Source organism: Delphinus delphis, chromosome 5 (genome assembly GCF_949987515.2).
Source record: "Delphinus delphis chromosome 5, mDelDel1.2, whole genome shotgun sequence".
Taxonomy (NCBI): Eukaryota; Metazoa; Chordata; class Mammalia; order Artiodactyla; family Delphinidae; genus Delphinus; species Delphinus delphis.
The window spans coordinates 63,147,312-63,165,074 of NC_082687.1; the positions used below are offsets into that span (position 1 = coordinate 63,147,312).

General features: G+C 45.2%; 1 protein-coding gene across 1 annotated transcript in view; it reads left to right on the plus strand.

The window, feature by feature from the left end:
- The window catches only part of IGFBP7 (insulin like growth factor binding protein 7), an 83,711-nt gene that overhangs the window by 56,698 nt on the left and 9,250 nt on the right, over positions 1-17,763 (plus strand). Inside the window, exon 2 of the mRNA XM_060012467.1 lies at positions 16,248-16,357. Coding sequence (XP_059868450.1) covers positions 16,248-16,357 — 110 coding nt within the window. The remainder of the gene's footprint in view (positions 1-16,247; positions 16,358-17,763) is intronic.

Consider the following 17,763-nt stretch of genomic DNA (forward strand, 5'->3'; position numbering starts at 1 on the left):
AGAGCACAAGCTCCAGACGCGCAGGCTCAGTAGTTGTGGCTCATAGGCCTAGTTGCCCTGCATTGGCAGGCAGGTTCTCAACCACTGCGCCACCGGGGGAGCCCGGGTTATTTGTTTTTTTGTTATTGAGTTGTATGAGCTGTTCATATATTTTGGAAATTAAGCCTTTGTTAGTTGCATCATTTGCAAATATTTTCTCCCAGTTCATAGGTTGTCTTTTTGTTTTGTTTATGGTTTCCTTTGCTGTGCAAAAGCTTGTAAGTTTGATTAGGTCCCATTTGTTTACTTTTGCTTTTATTTCTATTGCCTTGGGATACTGACCTAAGAAAACATTGGTACGATTTAGATCAGAGAATGTTTTGCCTATGTTCTCTTTTAGGAGTTTTATGGTATCATGTCTTATGTTTAAGTCTTTAAGCCATTTTGAGTTTATTATTGTGTATGGTGTGAGGATTTCTTATAACTTCATTGATTTACATGTGGCTGTCCAGCTTACCCAACACCACTTGCTGAAGAGACTGTCCTCCCCATTGTATATTCTTGAGAAGGCCTCCATTCTAAATACGGGGAAGGGGGATGAGGAAAGACGTCAAGGGAGGTGTGTCAAACAAAAAGATAACTGAGATCTAAAGGATATCTAGGGGTTAACTAGGCAAAGATGGGAAGGAATGGGAAATGGGGAGAATGTTCCAGGAAAAGGAATGGCATGCCCAAAGGCTAGGGGCCAGGGAGAGCAGGACACATTTGAGGAACACTGAAGTTCATTATGGCTGGAGCTCAGAGTTCAGGAGGGACGAGGCAAGAAAGGAGGCTGGGAACATACTCAGGGCCAGATCTTATTTATTCTGGATTTTATAGTTTAAATAAATGTAGTCATTTCGAACCCTTCTCCCCTTACTGGCAGTTAAATTTTTTCTCAAGATGAAGATGTAAATCTGAAACATATCTAAGCCCAAAGAGGAGACATTTTCACTAATAGAAGGATTGCTTGGCTCTGCCCAGGAATGTTTACTAACTGTTAACATTGACTTTTAAAGTTTTCTATTAAAAAAAAAAAAAGGGCTTCCGTGGTGGCACAGTGGTTAAGAATCCGCCTGCCAATACAGGGGACACGGGTTCGAGCCCTGGTCTGGGAAGATTCCATGCGCCGTGGAACAAATAAGCCCATGCACCACAACTACTGAGCCTGCACTCTAGAGCCCGCGAGCCACAACTACTGAGCCCACACAGCACAACTACCGAAGCCCGCATGCCTAGAGCCCGTGCTCTGCAACAAGAGAAGCCACCACAATGAGAAGCCCACACACCACAATGAAGAGTAGCCCCTGCTCGCCGCAACTAGAGAAAGCCCGCGTGCAGCAACAAAGACCCAACACAGCCAAAAATAAATAAATTTATAAAATTAAAAAAATAAAGTTTTCATAGGATTCCTGCCTATATAAGGTACTTTCTAAGAAGATGGCATCTTCTTAATGATTTGCAAAGCAAAACATGAAGCCTATTTTCAAATACTGATTTTCCCATTAAACATTCATTGAAACCATTCAAATCTAATGAAAAGGCCTGGCGTTCTCAGACTGTTTTATTCTAAGATGTGGTAGGACTCTACGTGGTCGCGGTAGAGTTAACATCTGCTGAGCATTCAGCATGAGCAGGATAATTCTGACCTGTTTGGGGTTACAAGTCCAAACTGCTTACCCAGAGCCGCTCAGAAAATACCCCTGAAACATTTCAGGCCGGAGTCATGTGAGCCGTGACCTCTGAGTCAGGTCATGGTGAGCCGTGACCTCTGTTTAGGATTCTCACGATTGTGTAATCTTTCCTCCAAAAGACATTAATGTTTTCATTATCTTGTTTTTCTTTTCTTCATGGTAACTTATAGACATACCTAATCTCCTTGCCTTGACACTGAAAACCGCTGCAATCTAGTCTGGCCTCCAGTTCTCAAGACTTCTTTTCCTTCTCTCCAAACCCCTCACGCTCCAACAAAACAAAGCAAGAAAGGGACACTTCAGCAATACTGGGTTGTGTAGAGAGGCACCACAGGAGCCTAGGGAAAGCTCTGGGTTTGGACTCAGAAAACGTAGATTCATGTCCTGGACACACCACTCCCAGGCTTGGGGACTTTGCACAAGACGCTCAACGTTAGTGAACCTCAATATCTTTATCTGTAAAATGACTCGCTTAGCTGATTGTTGGGAAAGTGAAAATGAAGTAATAGTTATAAAAACTCTACGTGGGCTGTAAACCCCAACGCCAATATACAGCGACATCTCACCTCTTCGAGCAGGCTGACCCCCTCGCTTGGAATTTCCTTACCAACCCCACCCACTGCCTTTAACTTTGAAAGCCCTTTTCCTGTTCCATGAATTCAGTTCTGACCTACTCAGTCAGAATGCTTTTTATATTTATATCATAGGACCAGTCATACTCCTTCCATATTATAATTGATTCTATACTTGTATTCTAGTCTACACTTTGTGGATTCTAAATCCATGTCAGATAGGAGTCCAACCCCATCATCTTTCCATTCCTCCTGTCACCCAGCACAGCACTTAGTCTGTGGAGGACCTGAATGAATTAATCCACTCCTTGTTTTTACCTGCTTAGTGCCATACAATGCTGAAATTCGATTTAGTTTCATTGTGAGTCTTTCTCAACTTTTATACCTTTTTCCATAGGGATTTTCCCTTAAGGAGTAACTTCATCTAGGCAACAGTAGAAGTTAGTGCTCTCATTACAGGAAATGAATATTAATGATGAATTGATGACATTTTTCTTTTGATAACCCCTAACTAATAGGAATTAAACCACTGGCCAGTCCAGTTTCTTTTTTTTTTCTTTTAATTATTTATTTATTTATTCGTTTGTTTGGCTGTGCCGGGTCTTAGTTGCGGCATGTCGGATCTTTAGTTGTGGCATGTGGGCTCTTAGTTGTGGCATGTGGGCTCTTAGTTGCGGCATGTGGGCTCTTAGTTGCGGCGTGGGATCTAGTTCCTTGACCAGGGATGGAACCCGGGGCCCCTGCATTGGGAGTGAGTGCAGAGTCTTAACCACCGGACCACCAGGGAAGTAAGTCCCTGGCCAACCCAGTTTTACATCTGTCGATCAATATGTTCCAAAAATATCTGTTCTTTAATCGTCTGAGCATGTTATGACATTGGGAAAGCTATCTAGTGCTGACACTGGAGTATGTGTGGATCTGTTATTCCTCATTATTGCTGTGTAGGTTAAAATGCTGCTTGCTTGTTTTCCAAAGCGTTATTCAGAACCGTCTGTGAGTGAGGTTAAGCTCTCTCAGCTGCAGAGATCATGACTGTGTTTTCACGGAGGCCAAGCTCCCGTGGATGTGTGGGCGGAAGCAGGTTTCGTGATTACCAGCGTCATGCTTGTCCCGGGGGTCTTGTCTCAGTTTACCTGTTTGAGTCTACTTTCTTCTCTTCAAGTGTCAGTTTAACTGATTTACAGGCTCAGAGACCATAATCCTTTCCCATGGACTAGATAAGTCTGGGCTGCTTTCCACCCCTTGTTCATAGGCAGAGCAGGCATCATCCCCTTGAAGCCCCCAGCTTGCTAAAGGGGTCACACGTTTGCTAGAGAGATCCCCTGAGAATGTACCCAAAAGGCAAGGACTAAGGAGGCATAAAGCGCAGGTTCTATGTCAATTTCGGGAAAATCGTGCACATTTTCTTCCCCAAGTTTGTAAAGAACGAGTTTCCTGCTCTTATGCATGGCTGCTCTAAAGAGGTGCCCAGTCTGAAATCCCAGCTACTGCTCTGAAAGGAAATTACTTTCCTTTACTTAAACAGAAGAATAGAATCTCCAAGGCTGGAGCTGGTGGCTGCCCTAGAAGAAACACCTGCAGAGGGAAAGGATGTTTCGATGACAGGCCCCATAGCACACTTCACAGGCAGTTGCTCCAAGTCCTTGTAAAGATGCGGTATCTTAACCTTTCAAACCCAGTTTACTATTGAAACCATGAGAGCCCCTTTTTTTCCTGCACTGTAAAAGGAATTAACAACTCAAGGAAAACAAAACTCAAAAAAAAACAGGGGCGGGGACTTCCCTGGTGGCGCAGTGGTTGAGAGTCCGCCTGCTGATGCAGGGGACATGGGTTCGTGCCCCGGTTCGGGAGGATCCCACATGCCGCGGAGCAGCTGGGCCCGTGAGCCATGGCCGCTGAGCCTGCGCGTCCGGAGCCTGTGCTCCGCAACGGGAGAGGCCACGACAGTGAGAGGCCCGCGTACCGCAAAAAAAAAAAAAAAAAAAAACTCAAAAAAAAGAAGAAAAGAAAAAGAACCACTAATTATAGAAAAATAATCACTGTCTGAAAATAATCAAGATGCCAAAGTAAAGTTGTCTGGTCCTATAAATACCAGTAAGAGCAGCAAAGAGCATTTTTATGCCCCCAGAGACCCTCCTTCTGGGGTAACTACTCGCCCATGAGGTAGCATAGCTTTCCTTCACCTGGTTCCCACTTTTCTTTTTTTTTTTGTTTTTAATTGATTTATTATTTATTTATTTATTTTTGGCTGCGATGAGTCTTCGTTGCTGCGCGCGGGCCTTCTCTGGTTGCGGCGAGCAGGGGCTACTCTTCATTGCGGTGTGCAGGCTTCTCATTGCGGTGGTTTCTCTTGTTGTGGAGCATGGGCTGTAAGCGTGCAGGCTTCAGTAGTTGTGGCGCACGGGCTCTAGAGCGCAGGCTCAGTAGTTGTGGCGCAGGGGCTTAGTTGCTCTGCGGCATGTGGGATCTTCCCGGACCAGGGATTGAACCCGTGTCCCCTGCATTGGCAGGCGGATTCTTAACGACTACGTCACCAGGGAAGTCTGGTTCCCACTTTCATAGCTCACGCCCAGCAGGGTGGGCTCCAGGTCAACCTCCACCCAACAAGAGCAAGCAAGACTTGCCTCACTAATGAAAAATACAAAACCCTTATTCAAAGTCCCCCAGTCCCTCTTAGAGAGGTCTTCCTCCCCCGTGATCAGAGACCTGCCCATTTCCCTGATTTTCAGAGCAGTGTTACTTGGCACTTCTGAGCGTCTTTGAACAATCCAGCTCTTCCAAGCTCAGGTGGTCCACTGCACCCACATCTAGCACGTTCTGTAATGTGAATTTCCTCTCAGCACTCAGAAAGAATGTCTTGTTATACTGGGAACACACAGTATGTCCACAAAGCAAGTACACGGTAGCAAATGTAGTAAGTACTCAGGACGCACATGAAAAGAATTAGCCCACGGGTAAGAGGAATGTTCTGTTCCAGTTTGAGCCTGGAGGGCAGTGCTAGAGAAGTGCAGAACATGGGAGAAGGAACCTAAATCCTACTAGGAAGTGGGGAGGAAATCTGAGAACACTCAGCAAAGCAGAGATAAACAAAGGATGAGACTTGGGGTAAATAGCTGAGAGCTTTCAAGTCTGTGGAGGTCACAGAGGAGTACAGAAAATAACCAGAGGGCACAAGTGAAGGAGGGGAAAACACTGAGAGAGAACAGGGGGAGCCGTTATGCGCGGCTGATTAATGTCTGGGGTTTTGGGCCAAGGAGGCAACTGTAACCATGAGAGCTGTAGAGACTGGGGCCTGACGGGCAAAGACATCACTGGGTAAAAATGCCAGCCAGGCACAGGCACGGCATGCCCCGCACTGTGTTCATGGTTGGGGGGGACGGAGGGGGCCGTGCCTCACACAGATCCCTTGTGTTTAATGCGGCTCCAGGCCCTCGCAAAGCCGAGCTGAACGCGTCTTAGCAGGGAGGCGATCTGACTCTAAATGAGCAAAGGCAAAGGGTCCGGATTTAGTGGGCTCTTAAATGAGACCCACAGACTCCAGACGGACGCAGAGCCCCATCTCTGGCACTGTCATGAAGGGTAGGAATTCTGAGGGCAGGAGAGGGGCAGGGGCGGGGCTGGGGATGTGAACCAAGTGCTTTATTTTAGGAAAATGGAAAACAGCATAGAAGGAGAACTACTGAGACTCTGAGAGCAGGCAACTCAAAGCTTGTGACAAACGCGGGGAGGTCAGACATGGCCCACCGTACCCCCCATGGAGCTAGAGCGATAATAGTAACAATAAGAAGGTTATCGGGTATCTATACCCTTCACTCCAGCTCCTGGAACTTTCCTCTCTTCTCCTTAAATGCTTGCACCTCCCAGTGTCCTCAGCCTCTCCCTGAAAAGACTTGGGAGCAATGTTTCTCCAAATCTGTCCTCCTCTTCTCCTCTCTTACTTTCCACGTTGGTGTTGTCTTTGTCATCTGAGCGTCTCCTGCTCTGAAGCCGCGTTTTAAGTGAGTGGTTCTACCTGGGGAGTTGAAAAAAAATAATTCCAGTGCCAGACCCCACACCCAGACCAACGCCCAGACCAACGCGAAACTCTGGGAGTGCAGCCCAGGCCTGCGTAGTAGTTAACCGCTCCCAGAGGAGCCCAGTGTGCAGCCAGGATTGGCAACCACTGTAAGACAGCATCCTTCTTAGAGGCTGGTTCCCGGGTGGTTGGAGCTTGCCCTGTTGGCTGTGTGTCTGGTGCCTGTTATTCCTGCAGATGCCCCTCTGCAAGATCTCTTCCAACCTGCATAACCTTCCAGAGACTGAACAAATCTCCTCTTTTTGATAATTCCTAATCTAAAAGAGTGACCCGGTACTGCACTGCCCATCCCCACAGTCTGCTTCCAGAGTGGTCAGCCTGGCCTGAGGGATTTACTGGGCCTCCTACAATGTAAATCTCTTCCTTGGATGAAGTGGAATTGAGGACTTATCTAGTTCTCAGGGAGCTGAAGAACTTTAGTCTTCTACTTAAGACCCCAGGTGGGAAGCTCCCTGGAGCCCGGGCTGTCTAGTGGACAGGGAACTGCAGAAATGTCCCCACGGTAGCATCCTCCCAGGTCCTCCTGGGAGCTCAGGCCTCAGCCTTCTTCAGCTTTCCAAAATATTCTAGGTACTAGGCTTAGCAAGTCCAACGCTCCTGAAGTTGAAGGCCACTTGGCAGTCCCGCATATCCTTCCCCCTAGGGGCAGGGTTCAAGAGCATCTCTTTCTTTGGACTACATCCCTTGTTAGTCAGCTCGGGGCCTATGGACAGAGACTAAGCTTTGAGGGTGGGTGAGCCTCCAGGTTCTGGAGGAGTTCCCCTTACAGCTCACAGCTCGGCTCAGGAAACAGTTCTGATGCCTGACGATGCCAGGCACTTGGGGGTGTGTAGGGAAGGCAAGGACTCAAAGACGAAGTGTCCTGGGGGAACTTGCACTCTGGGTTTCTAGGAAGCTCAGAATCAGGTGGCATAAGTGCCCTCCTGTGGAAACTTCCCCACCCAGTTCTGTGCTTGCAGAATAGGAAAAAGTGACCCTAAATTTTCACGTGTTGGAATTAAGGTGAGTCACAGTCCAGAGAGGACAGGCCCATGAAATGTGGGGGAAAAAAGTATTTCCAAGGCTCCGTTAGCATGAACAAGATACACCCACATAACTAGGGAGTTTCCCTTCATAAAGGTACCCTGTGTGAAGTCAGTTCTTCCATATGCTCAAACCACATAAAAATGTAGCCCGCTAACTTAACATGTGTGGATGTCAGTCATGCCGGTGTTGTGATGGTAGTTCAGCTATTCCAGCTCCGTGGGAGCTTTGCCGGATACATGAGCTCATCCCTTGGCAATGTTGCTGACACAGCCCCAGGTTAGCTCAGCCACCACACGGCCACCAGAGTGATCTCTCCCCCTTACACATCTGAACTTGGCTTTAAATCCCTCATGGATTTATTTTACCTAGTGCAGCGTTGCTGCAAGGATGACCCCAGACCACATGTACCAGAATCACCTGTGGGTGGGAACCTCAGCCTGGAGTCAGACCCTTGGTTATTTATCATTTTGTGCTGGGTCCATACTTGTTAGGGGAAAAGAATAAGAAGACGTCATGAAATAAGAGATTGGTTTGCAAGCGACAAATTACAAGAAACAGCAACTTTCTTTTTATGTTCCATGGTCCGTTCAAACTTATGATACTTCTGAGACATTGCAAGAGTCATAATCCTAGAAAGACATCTGAATACTATGATATCTACTACAGAAAAAAAAAAAGATTAATACACTCTAGGAAGATTTTCAGCATCAAAGATTGGAGCCAAAATGGGGTGTCTCATTAACCCAGAGATAACTGGCTGTCAGCCGAGAAATGTAATTCACAGGATCTGTGTATGCCGTTACCAGGGTTGCATCATACTGGACAGTCTACTTTCAGATGAACTGCCCCTGCAGATAAGTGGCTGGTTGCTAAGCAGTGTCTTAGCTGTCTACTCCCCTGCTTTACCTGGGATGGGGTGGGGTGAGAATGGGCTGGGTGTCAGCAGCGAGCTGCTGGAATTCCCTCCAGAGAAGCTGTCCCTGGGAAAGCGAGCCAAAGCTGTCTTCCTTCCATACCCAGGAACCCACCCAGCCTGCTAGGGCTAAAGTGTAAACTTGACAGTGTTTACCTTGGTACCACTGGTCCCCCAGTCTGTTTCCTTTCTCTCTGTGGGGTTCGGCACCTCCTCATTGCCCAAATCCGCAAATCTAAGCCCAAACTCATCCTTTCCCCCTTCTCCAATCCAAGGCCTTCCTCAGACAGACACCCTGGCTTTTCTGTCCATGGTGTCGCAGCCTCCTCTTACCCAGCCCACAACTTTTGACTCATTCCCTCATGCCCACATCCAGTCAGTTCCCAGGTAGTGTTGGTTCTTCCTGAATAATCTCTCAAATCTGCCTCTTTCCTTTCTGTTCCCATTCCTACCACCTTGATTTAGGCTTCTAATCCCCACCCTGTCCCAGTCCTGCTGCAAAGGCCTCCAAAGTCATCTCCTGAAATGCCACTTGAATCACATCTCTCCAACATTCAGAGACGCAGTGGACCACAAAGTGTCCCCCCCTCCTCCTTCCACTGTGCTCCACACCCGAATCTCAGCTATGCTCTCCCCGAGCGGACTGGGGTGCTTGCTGTTCCACCAGCCAGCTGTTGTTTTCCTGCCTCCACACCTCTGCTGAGGCAGGTCTCTGAAGTTGAAAACCTTCCTTGAGAGAAAGTTTACTTCTGAACTTCAGGGCCTGCTCAGATACCAGCTCCTTTCGCCAGCCACCCCAGCTCCAAACGATGTGTCATCTCCATTCTCTGAAGAAGCAATTTGTATTAGCTCCAGTCATAAGGATTTACTTTGAAATAAAAGCAGTAACTAATACTTACTGAGTGTTTACCCCATGCCAGGTACTGTGCTAATTGCTGTATCTTGTTTGATCTTTCTGAAAATCTAATGACTTAGGTATTATCCCATTTCACAGATGAATAAACTGAGAAAAGTTAAATAACTTGTTCAGTGTCACATAACTCAGAAGTGGTAGAGCAGTCTATTACCTTCGTAGCATTTTAATCTGTCTATATCTGTTCAACCTCCCCATCCCACCTCAATATATTGTATCCGAAAAAGAGGAAGCATTTCTTACATACATTTCCCCCCAGCAGTGTTTGGGAGAACCCCATCATTATAAACTTTTGGGCCTTCACTCACACTAAAATGTAAATGACCAACAGGAGCAACCATAACGAGATGACTTTGCCTTAAACAAAAACTCTGAAGTTAAATCTGGCCTATGGTGCTTAAGATTTAGTCCTTTTTTCTCCTGCCCTTACTGTCCTCAGCTGATACCCATGAGACTGCGTGCCAGATTCTCATACCTAGGGTCAGCTGCTGTATCACCGCACCTCTAGAAGTTCCCGAAATGACTTGCCTTGGCAGGTGGCTCTGCCCTTTAATTAGCCATACAGTTCCTGCTTCCCCTGATTTAATATCAGGAAGTTTCCACATCGTTCATCCCCTTCCCCCTCTTGGCCATAGTGCCTTCCTACTATTCTTTTCCCATTTTGTACTTTTGTTTGGTGCTTTTCCCTTCAACGTGTTATCGGAATCCAATCTGGGGATTTTTGCCAAGTTGTCTGAACTCTTTATCTCCATATGTGGTGTCTCACTTCGTTCTTAAACCCTCCTTTTTTGGTATGAATGCACATACTCTGTGAGCTATTTTAGGACCCAGCATCATTAAGAGACGAGATGAGTGTGGTTTGCAAATTACCATAACTTGGAGAAGTCTTTATACTCGACTCTCTTAGCCATGTTAATAAGTACTTAGTGAGAGCTATAATGTGAATAATATAAACCAGCATATTGCAGAAACCCTGTTTTTGATGTATGGTTGATTGATGATCGTTTCCCCACAGCAGATCTACCCTTCTCATTGGAACTTTCTTAGCTAATATATATTTAAATTATTTTGCATCCCAGATTGTATACAAATTGGTTGTTGAGTGGGCAGTAGCCAAGAAACCTTGTTTATGGCAAGAGGAAGTCAAGTGGAAGATTAAAGAAAGTCGCAGTGAATAATCTTCCAGTTGATAAATAAGAAGTGACTATAGCACCACTTTGGTTAGGTACCTTGGCAAATGTGTACACTGGTATATTTTCAAGATCGTGGCTATCTTCTTAGTTCCGTATGACTAGTCATGTTATGTTCTGAATTTACTGCTGCCCTTTTTCCACTACATAGAATCTGGTCTGTCCCTCCTCCCAATGAACACGAAGTACATCTGATTCCAGAGTTTCTGGCTCAGTTATGACTCTATCAGGACACTGGCATCTTCAATTAGCCCTGCTAAGGAAAGCGCTAGAGAATAATGATGCACTAAGCTGTGTGGCACTAACTCTGAACTCAACAAGATTTCAGAGAAGAAATAAGTGCAAACTGGAGCTGTAAAAAAAAAAAAAAAAAAAAAGTCAAAAAGGAGATGAAACTTCAGCCTTAGAGCTCCAAATAAAAGGGTAGGGCATAGATAATAGATGAGAGGAAGGAGGACATCCCAAGTAGGCAAGTGCATCAGCATAAGCAAAGGTTCTAGAAGTGGTAATAAGCATGTAATGAGAGAGTGAGCATGGATGCTAGGAGCAGAGAATTTGGTAGAAATAAGAAAGAAGAGTGAATTTGTAGGGTAAACATGGGAGAGATCATGGGGGAAATGAAGGCAGCAATGAAAAAAAATGCGGTTGAATAGGATATCAACAAAATTGAACAAAAACTGACTGTTAAGGAGAATTTGACTTTTGACCATTTCCCAGGTTCAATCGAGTATGTATATTTAGCTCCAAAACATGACCTCTCCTAACATCTTCTGTGCAGCTTTTCCAGATGAAAATATTGGCTAACTAGGTAACCACTGATACCTTTCTAATAAAGCTCTGTTTTTTCCATCACTGGGAGAATGAACTTTGTTATGAGTCATGTACAGTGCATTTAGGTAGATGAGGTGGTGCATTGGACTGATTTGTAGGGAATGAGAGCTCCCAGAACCAGGCAGGCAGTGGAGCCTCAAAACTTCATGGTTGTCAAAGATGCCATATGACTGTGCTCTAGGACACATTCATGATGGGTACATTCACTTCCAGCCCAAAAAGAAAATTCTTAGACCTGCCCTGGTTTCTTCTGTATAAATGGGTAAGTGACTTGTCCAAGGTCTCTTGGCTATAAGCAGTAGACAAGGATCCAGAGCCAAGTGTTCTCTTCCCAAAAGTGCTTTGGGTATTTTTGTTTGTTTGTTTGTTTTAATGGTAACATGGTGAAGGCATCTAAGGTCATGTCTGGGGAGTGTTTTGTGCTCTGTAAGAGACTAGGAAATTGTTCCCATATTTCTTTTATATTATTCCCATGCTTTTTATAGGTAACAAATTTTAACTCTGTCCTCTCCTACAATTTTATGTAAGATCAGGTTGAATCAATTTCTTGTCAAGTTCAAAATTAATTCTATTTCAGGGTCTTTTTCTCATGACATTTGTGTGTTTTGTGAGAACTGCCCTTCTTTACCTCTTCAGAATCAAATTGAAATATTACAAATTTAAATCCATTGAAAATTCTTCCTTTTCTGTATCTCTAGTGATTTTTCAGACCATAGCTAATTTTAGGTTATAATTGAATAAGCAATCTGTGGTCTGTGGGCCATTTGTCTAGAATTTAATTAAGAGTGTCTGAGGGGGACGATGTAGACTTAGGTGGACATTCCATAGGAGAATCTGACTCCTTCCAGGTAGTTTTAAGGTGACACTGGTTCCTTAAATTTAATTTTAGTTTTATTCCAAACTTAAAACTTTCTTCTTCCTTACACAGTTTCATTCAGGACCTGGTTCTCTTTATTTCACTTTCTCTTTCTTCTCCTTCTCCTTTACTTCCTCCCTCCCTCCCTTCTTTTTCTTCCTCTTTCTCTTCAAGGATTGATTAAAAGGAAGAGACCACCTAAGTTTACCAGGCAAGACTTATAAGGGAGCGAGCTTCCCTGGTGGCGCAGTGGTTGAGAGTTCGCCTGCCGATGCAGGGGACACGGGCTCGTGCCCCGGTCCTGGAAGATCCCACATGCCACGGAGCGGCTGGGTCCGTGAGCCACGGCCACTGAGCCTGCGCGTCCGGAGCCTGTGCTCCGCAACGGGAGAGGCCACAGCAGTGAGAGGCCAGCGTACCGCAAAAAAAAAAAAAGGGGGGGGAGCAAGAAAACAAACTTAGAGATCTGAGAAAGATCGAATGAAATTGAATGAGAATTGAGTTGAGAAAGGTAAGAATGGAACATGGAGTAGCCTGGTTTGGGGACATTCATGTGAAATAGAAAAATAGGGTGAGTTGGAGGTGGGGAAAGTCTTGGGATGGACTCTCCCCACATCAGCCACCAGGCATCGCTGTGACAGCTTGGTTGCTGCCTGGAGTTGTCCGCAGTGGGGAAGGAGAGGAGAGAGGCAGTGGGCAGTTAATCTGTACAGGATGTCTGCTAGACAGATGTTTGTGCAGCCTGAAGTCCTTACTGGAACAAAGGCAAGGATAAATAAATAATTGAACCTATTCTGGTGTTTGTCCCTATACATTTAAATATTCTGTGACTTGTTTTAAGTGGAATCCAAACACTGTGCATGATTTAGATGGCAATGTTGTTACCCTTGGCTTGGCCTCAAGGGCTGGTTTTGAGCTTTCTGCCCAAAAATGAGCTCAGAATGAACTAAAAAGTTATTTTATCCTTAAAAACAGAAATAATTCTGGGTCTGCTTTGGCCTTCTTGGAAAAAAGGCAACGTGGAAAGATTTAGAAATTATTTTGGTAAAGAGTTATTTTTTCAACTGCTCTCCTGAGGTAGAACAGAACCTTCAGGAATTGCAATTTGAGGTGATTTTGGCAGTGAAATTGCTTGTCAATGGAGTATGTGGGACGGTGGTTCTTCAGAGTGGGGACAGGGTGCAGTGCTGTTGGATCTGCCATCATATCAGCCCCACATATTTTCACCATCCTTCACTTCCATACAGAACGTGTCCACTTGGTGTCTCTGTGGGTCAACATTTGTTCAGGGACATCTGAAGTAGCAAGGGGTTTTGTAAATGTTGTGCAGCAAACTGGTCCTGATGGCCCTTCCTTTGCCTCTCCACCCCATCAACTCAACAGGGGTCAGTGAATAATACAGATTTTTGTGGTATGCAACTCTTGTTGAATTCTAGGCATTGCCTGGTAGCAGAATTGACAAAATTATTTATGTTCCTGTGATGGTCCAAATATTGACTCAGCCCATCCACCCAAGGTTTTATATGTATTTCAAGAGTTGGGAGAGAGAAAGAGGAACTCACAGCATGATTCGTCCTAATTTGAATGCCCTGGTGATGGCTCTCAGAGTATTCCTGGGTAGGTTCAGATGTTTTTAAAGAATGTTTGCTCCTCCTGAAATGTTCTGCTTCATGGAATAAGGAGAGACTTGCAGGGAGATAAAACAGATCTGTTCTCCATTCAGTGCTTCAGTTTTATTACATTTAATTCTAAATCATACCATGTTTGTTGGTACAAGGATAGACACATAGACCAATGGAACAGAATAGCGAATCCAGAAGAAGACTCACACATATATGATCAATGGATCTACCACAAAGGCACCACTTTCAGTAGGAAAAGGATGGTCTTTTCAACAAATGATGCCAAAACAATTGGTTATCCTTTGGGGAGAGAGTGATGAACTTTGACCTCTACTTCATAGCATACACAAAAATTAATTCAAGATGGACCACAAACCGAAATGTGAAAGGTAAAACCATAAAGCTTGTAGAAGAAAACAGGAGATCTTTAGGGCCATGGGCTACACAAAATAAATTTAATAGGACACAAAAAGCACTAATCATAAAAGAAAATTTTGATATATCAGACTATATTAAAACTATGAATATCTTAGTTTTGGACTTCCCTGGTGGCCTAGTGGTTAGGATTCCAGGCTTTCACTGTGGTGGCCCAGGTTCAATCCCTGGTCAGGGAAGATCCTGAAAGCCACGCAGTGTGGCCAAAAATAAATAAGTAAAATAAAGAATATCTTCGTTTGGGATTTCCTTGGTGGTCCAGTGGTTAAGCATCCATCTTCCAATGCAAGGGACGCCAGTTCGATCCCTGGCTGGGGAATTAAGATCCCACATGCCGTGGGGCAACTAAGCCCGCACGCTCTGGAGCCAGTGCACCACAACTAGAGAGAAGCCCGTGTGCCGCAACTAAGACCTGGCACAGCTAAATAAATAAATATAAATAAATAAAATTAAAAAAAAAAGAATATCTTAGTTTTAAAATTAGGCTGTCAGAGGAATCCATAGCATGTCTTCAAGACGTGTGACAGAAAATTAGGCTGGAGTTCTTCCACGTGCTCTCCAGAATCTGCCCCTGGCAACGATGGATAACTCTGCTCCCTGCTCTGCCTATAGAGAGATGGCTGTGAGTTGAAATAAATGGTTTGTCACAAGGCTGAGGCACTCAGATCTCACAGGAATCTTGCATTCCTCATGTGGTTTTGCTACGTGAGAGGCAGCTTTGTTCCCGAGCCCCTCTAGTCTCTGAACACTGGTGTATTCTTCTCAGAACACTCCCTTGAGAACCCCCGAGCCTTGAGGTCATCCCACCAAGTCCGTGTGTGGGAAGGAGGACAGTCTCTTGGGGCCCTCAGAGGTGAGCCAGATCCGGTTCTGTGGTGTCCAAGCTCTTGGGGTCCCAGGGCCCTGGAGGAAGGCTGGGATGCAGTGAGGCCCAGCCCTGCCCTTTGTGGGGCCTTGTGTTGGTGAGGACAGATGAGGAAACATCAGAGACCGAGCCAGCAACACACATAAACACAGCACCGCTGTGCTAACCACGTCCATGTTTGCCACAGAAAAGCCAAGACCCCTGGCCAAAATAGATGCTTCCTTTCAGACCTAGGGTTTAGCGGGAAGGAAACACGAAATATATTTAGAGCTTTCAAAACTTTGTTTGGCACATTCTTACAAAGGGGAAAAATAAAACTACCCTGAGGGATTTTTAAAAAATCAGCTTCTAATACTTTAGATGAGTGGGAAAAATCTTACATGCTGTTACTTCCTTTCTGTTTCAAGAAGTTAATCGTGGGCTGGAAATAGCCTGTTGCAAAAGGGGAGACTTCATGCCCTTTGAATGCTGCTTATGCCAGAAAACTTTCCAGGCCCCAAGGGGAGGTTGTCCCTTTCCCAGGACTGTGATGCAAGATGACCCTAAAGTTAGATATTTTATTCAGCTGGAAGACCCAAGGCAGTGGAGAGCTGAAATTCAGAGGGAATAATTAACTCATTCTTTGAAGAAATGGCGTCGAGCTTTGGGTTCAGGCCAGGTTCGGTTCTGGAAGTAATGTGCTGTCACCCCAGGCTCCTGGCTCTCCTTCCCTCTAATGTGGACTCTCTGAAGGCCCCTGGTGCCTGAAACCGGGCACTGCGAATTAGCAGTGGATGTGCTGAGTGTCCAGCACATTAACCAAGGAGTGGTTGTTTGTTGCCCCTTCCCCCCAGACAGAAATACTGGTATATAAAAAAGAGAAACATTCACTATTTTGGGAGTAAAGTTTCACTATATTAATTGGAAAGTCGCAGATAAGCAAAACAGCTGGTAAATTAAAACTCATTTAAGCATGATTCGTGGGAGAAGAAAATTTTGTAAGCAATATGTTTTTCTTCCTAATTGTCTTTTGACTGTCAAGATGTATGCATCACCAGAGAATAGCTTAAACTCCCGCTGGTGGCTGGGGTAAGCTAGTCTGGTCTTTGAAATTGGCTTCAGGTAATCAACAGAGGGGATAGCCTCCTAAATATAATGAGGTATTTACTTCCTAGTAATACTTAACAGATTACTAGCACGCTGAGGGATGTTAAAGACTGCTTAAAAGGATGGTTTGACTTTGTGCCCTCTCTTATAGGTCCCTCCATCGTGACGCCCCCCAAGGATATCTGGAATGTCACTGGCGCCCAGGTGTACTTGAGCTGTGAGGTCATCGGAATCCCAACCCCTGTCCTCATCTGGAACAAGGTCAGTGGCCCAGATTTCAGAAGATACCCTAGATTGACCGGCTCCTCTTATGCTGCACAGGGTAGTAATAGCCTGAAGTCCTCAGCCAGTCCAGTGCCTGCGGCTCCTTAAACTCAAGGCCTTCTGACAGTCTTCCAGACACCTGTCCTGGATCTATCAAACAATTTTACTGACCTCCAGAATAGTCCCTGCCCTGCTTTTGTTAGCAGTCCCTGAGCAGGGAGCCTTAGGAGCTAGAAGAACTATGATGCTAAACACCCATCCCACCCTCTGTGTGTGTGTGTGTGTGTGTGTGCATATGTGAGTGTGAGCGTGTGTGTGTGTGTTGCAGTGTAACATTGTTACAAGTTAAGATTGTGAGCTCCTTGGGCGGGTTGGCTGGGTTGTCTCTGAGCCAGGATTTCTCAGCGTCAGCACTGTTGACATTTTGATCCAGATGGTTCTTTGTTGTGGCAGCTGCCCTGTGCACAGTAAGTAGTTTTGCAGCGTCCCTGGCTTCTACCCACCTGATGCCAGTAGCAGGTGCGCGTGTGCGCACATACACACACCACTGTGACGGTTAAAAATGCCAGCAGACATTATCAGATGTTCCCTGGGGGAAAAGCCACCCTAGATTGAAAAACAATGCTCTCTCTGTTTTTCCTCCACATGAACATGGCATAGCATTCTTGTAAAGATTACATAAAGTAACCCAGCTACATCACTTGGCCCGTTGTCAGATACATAATTAGCACTCAGGAGATGTTAGCTCTTGTTCCTGAACATGTTTCCCTTTGAGGAGCGGTTATCTTGTATAGCTATCTTTATATTTGAAAGACAACATATTCTTAGTGTGTCTGTAGAAGGGAAGAGAAAACACTCGTTTGCCAGCTCAAGTAATACTTCACAGTCATACTGTACATTATTTTACATTATTGCCCTTATACCTTTTGACTTAAGTCTCACAACAGTCTGTGGGGTAAATATCATCGAACTCATGCTAACAAAAGGGAAATGTAGTTTCCGTTAAAAGGCATGACAAGAAGCCCCTTTTCAGCTGCTTTTCTTCTCCAGCAAGCTCTAAGGTGGATGATGGGCTCTCCTGATTATCTTGTTTCCTTGGTGTCTGACCAGGGGAGCAACTTCTAGAACTCCAGGAGGGATTTTGGCTCCCATTGTCAGAACTTTTTGTGTTGCAAGTTGTAGAAACTCACTTCACACAACTTTAGGCAAAAGAGAAAAAAAAAGGGGGGGGGGGACGTTTCTAGCCTCAAGGGCAGCTGGATCCAGGTTCACAGTTGGGTCAGAACCCTAACTCTTGACTCTTTGCTCTCAATGTACCCTTACATCATTTTTTCCTTCTACTTCAGAAAGATTCCTCCATGCTATAGGCCATAGTGTCACTGGCAGCTCCAAGGTCACATTAT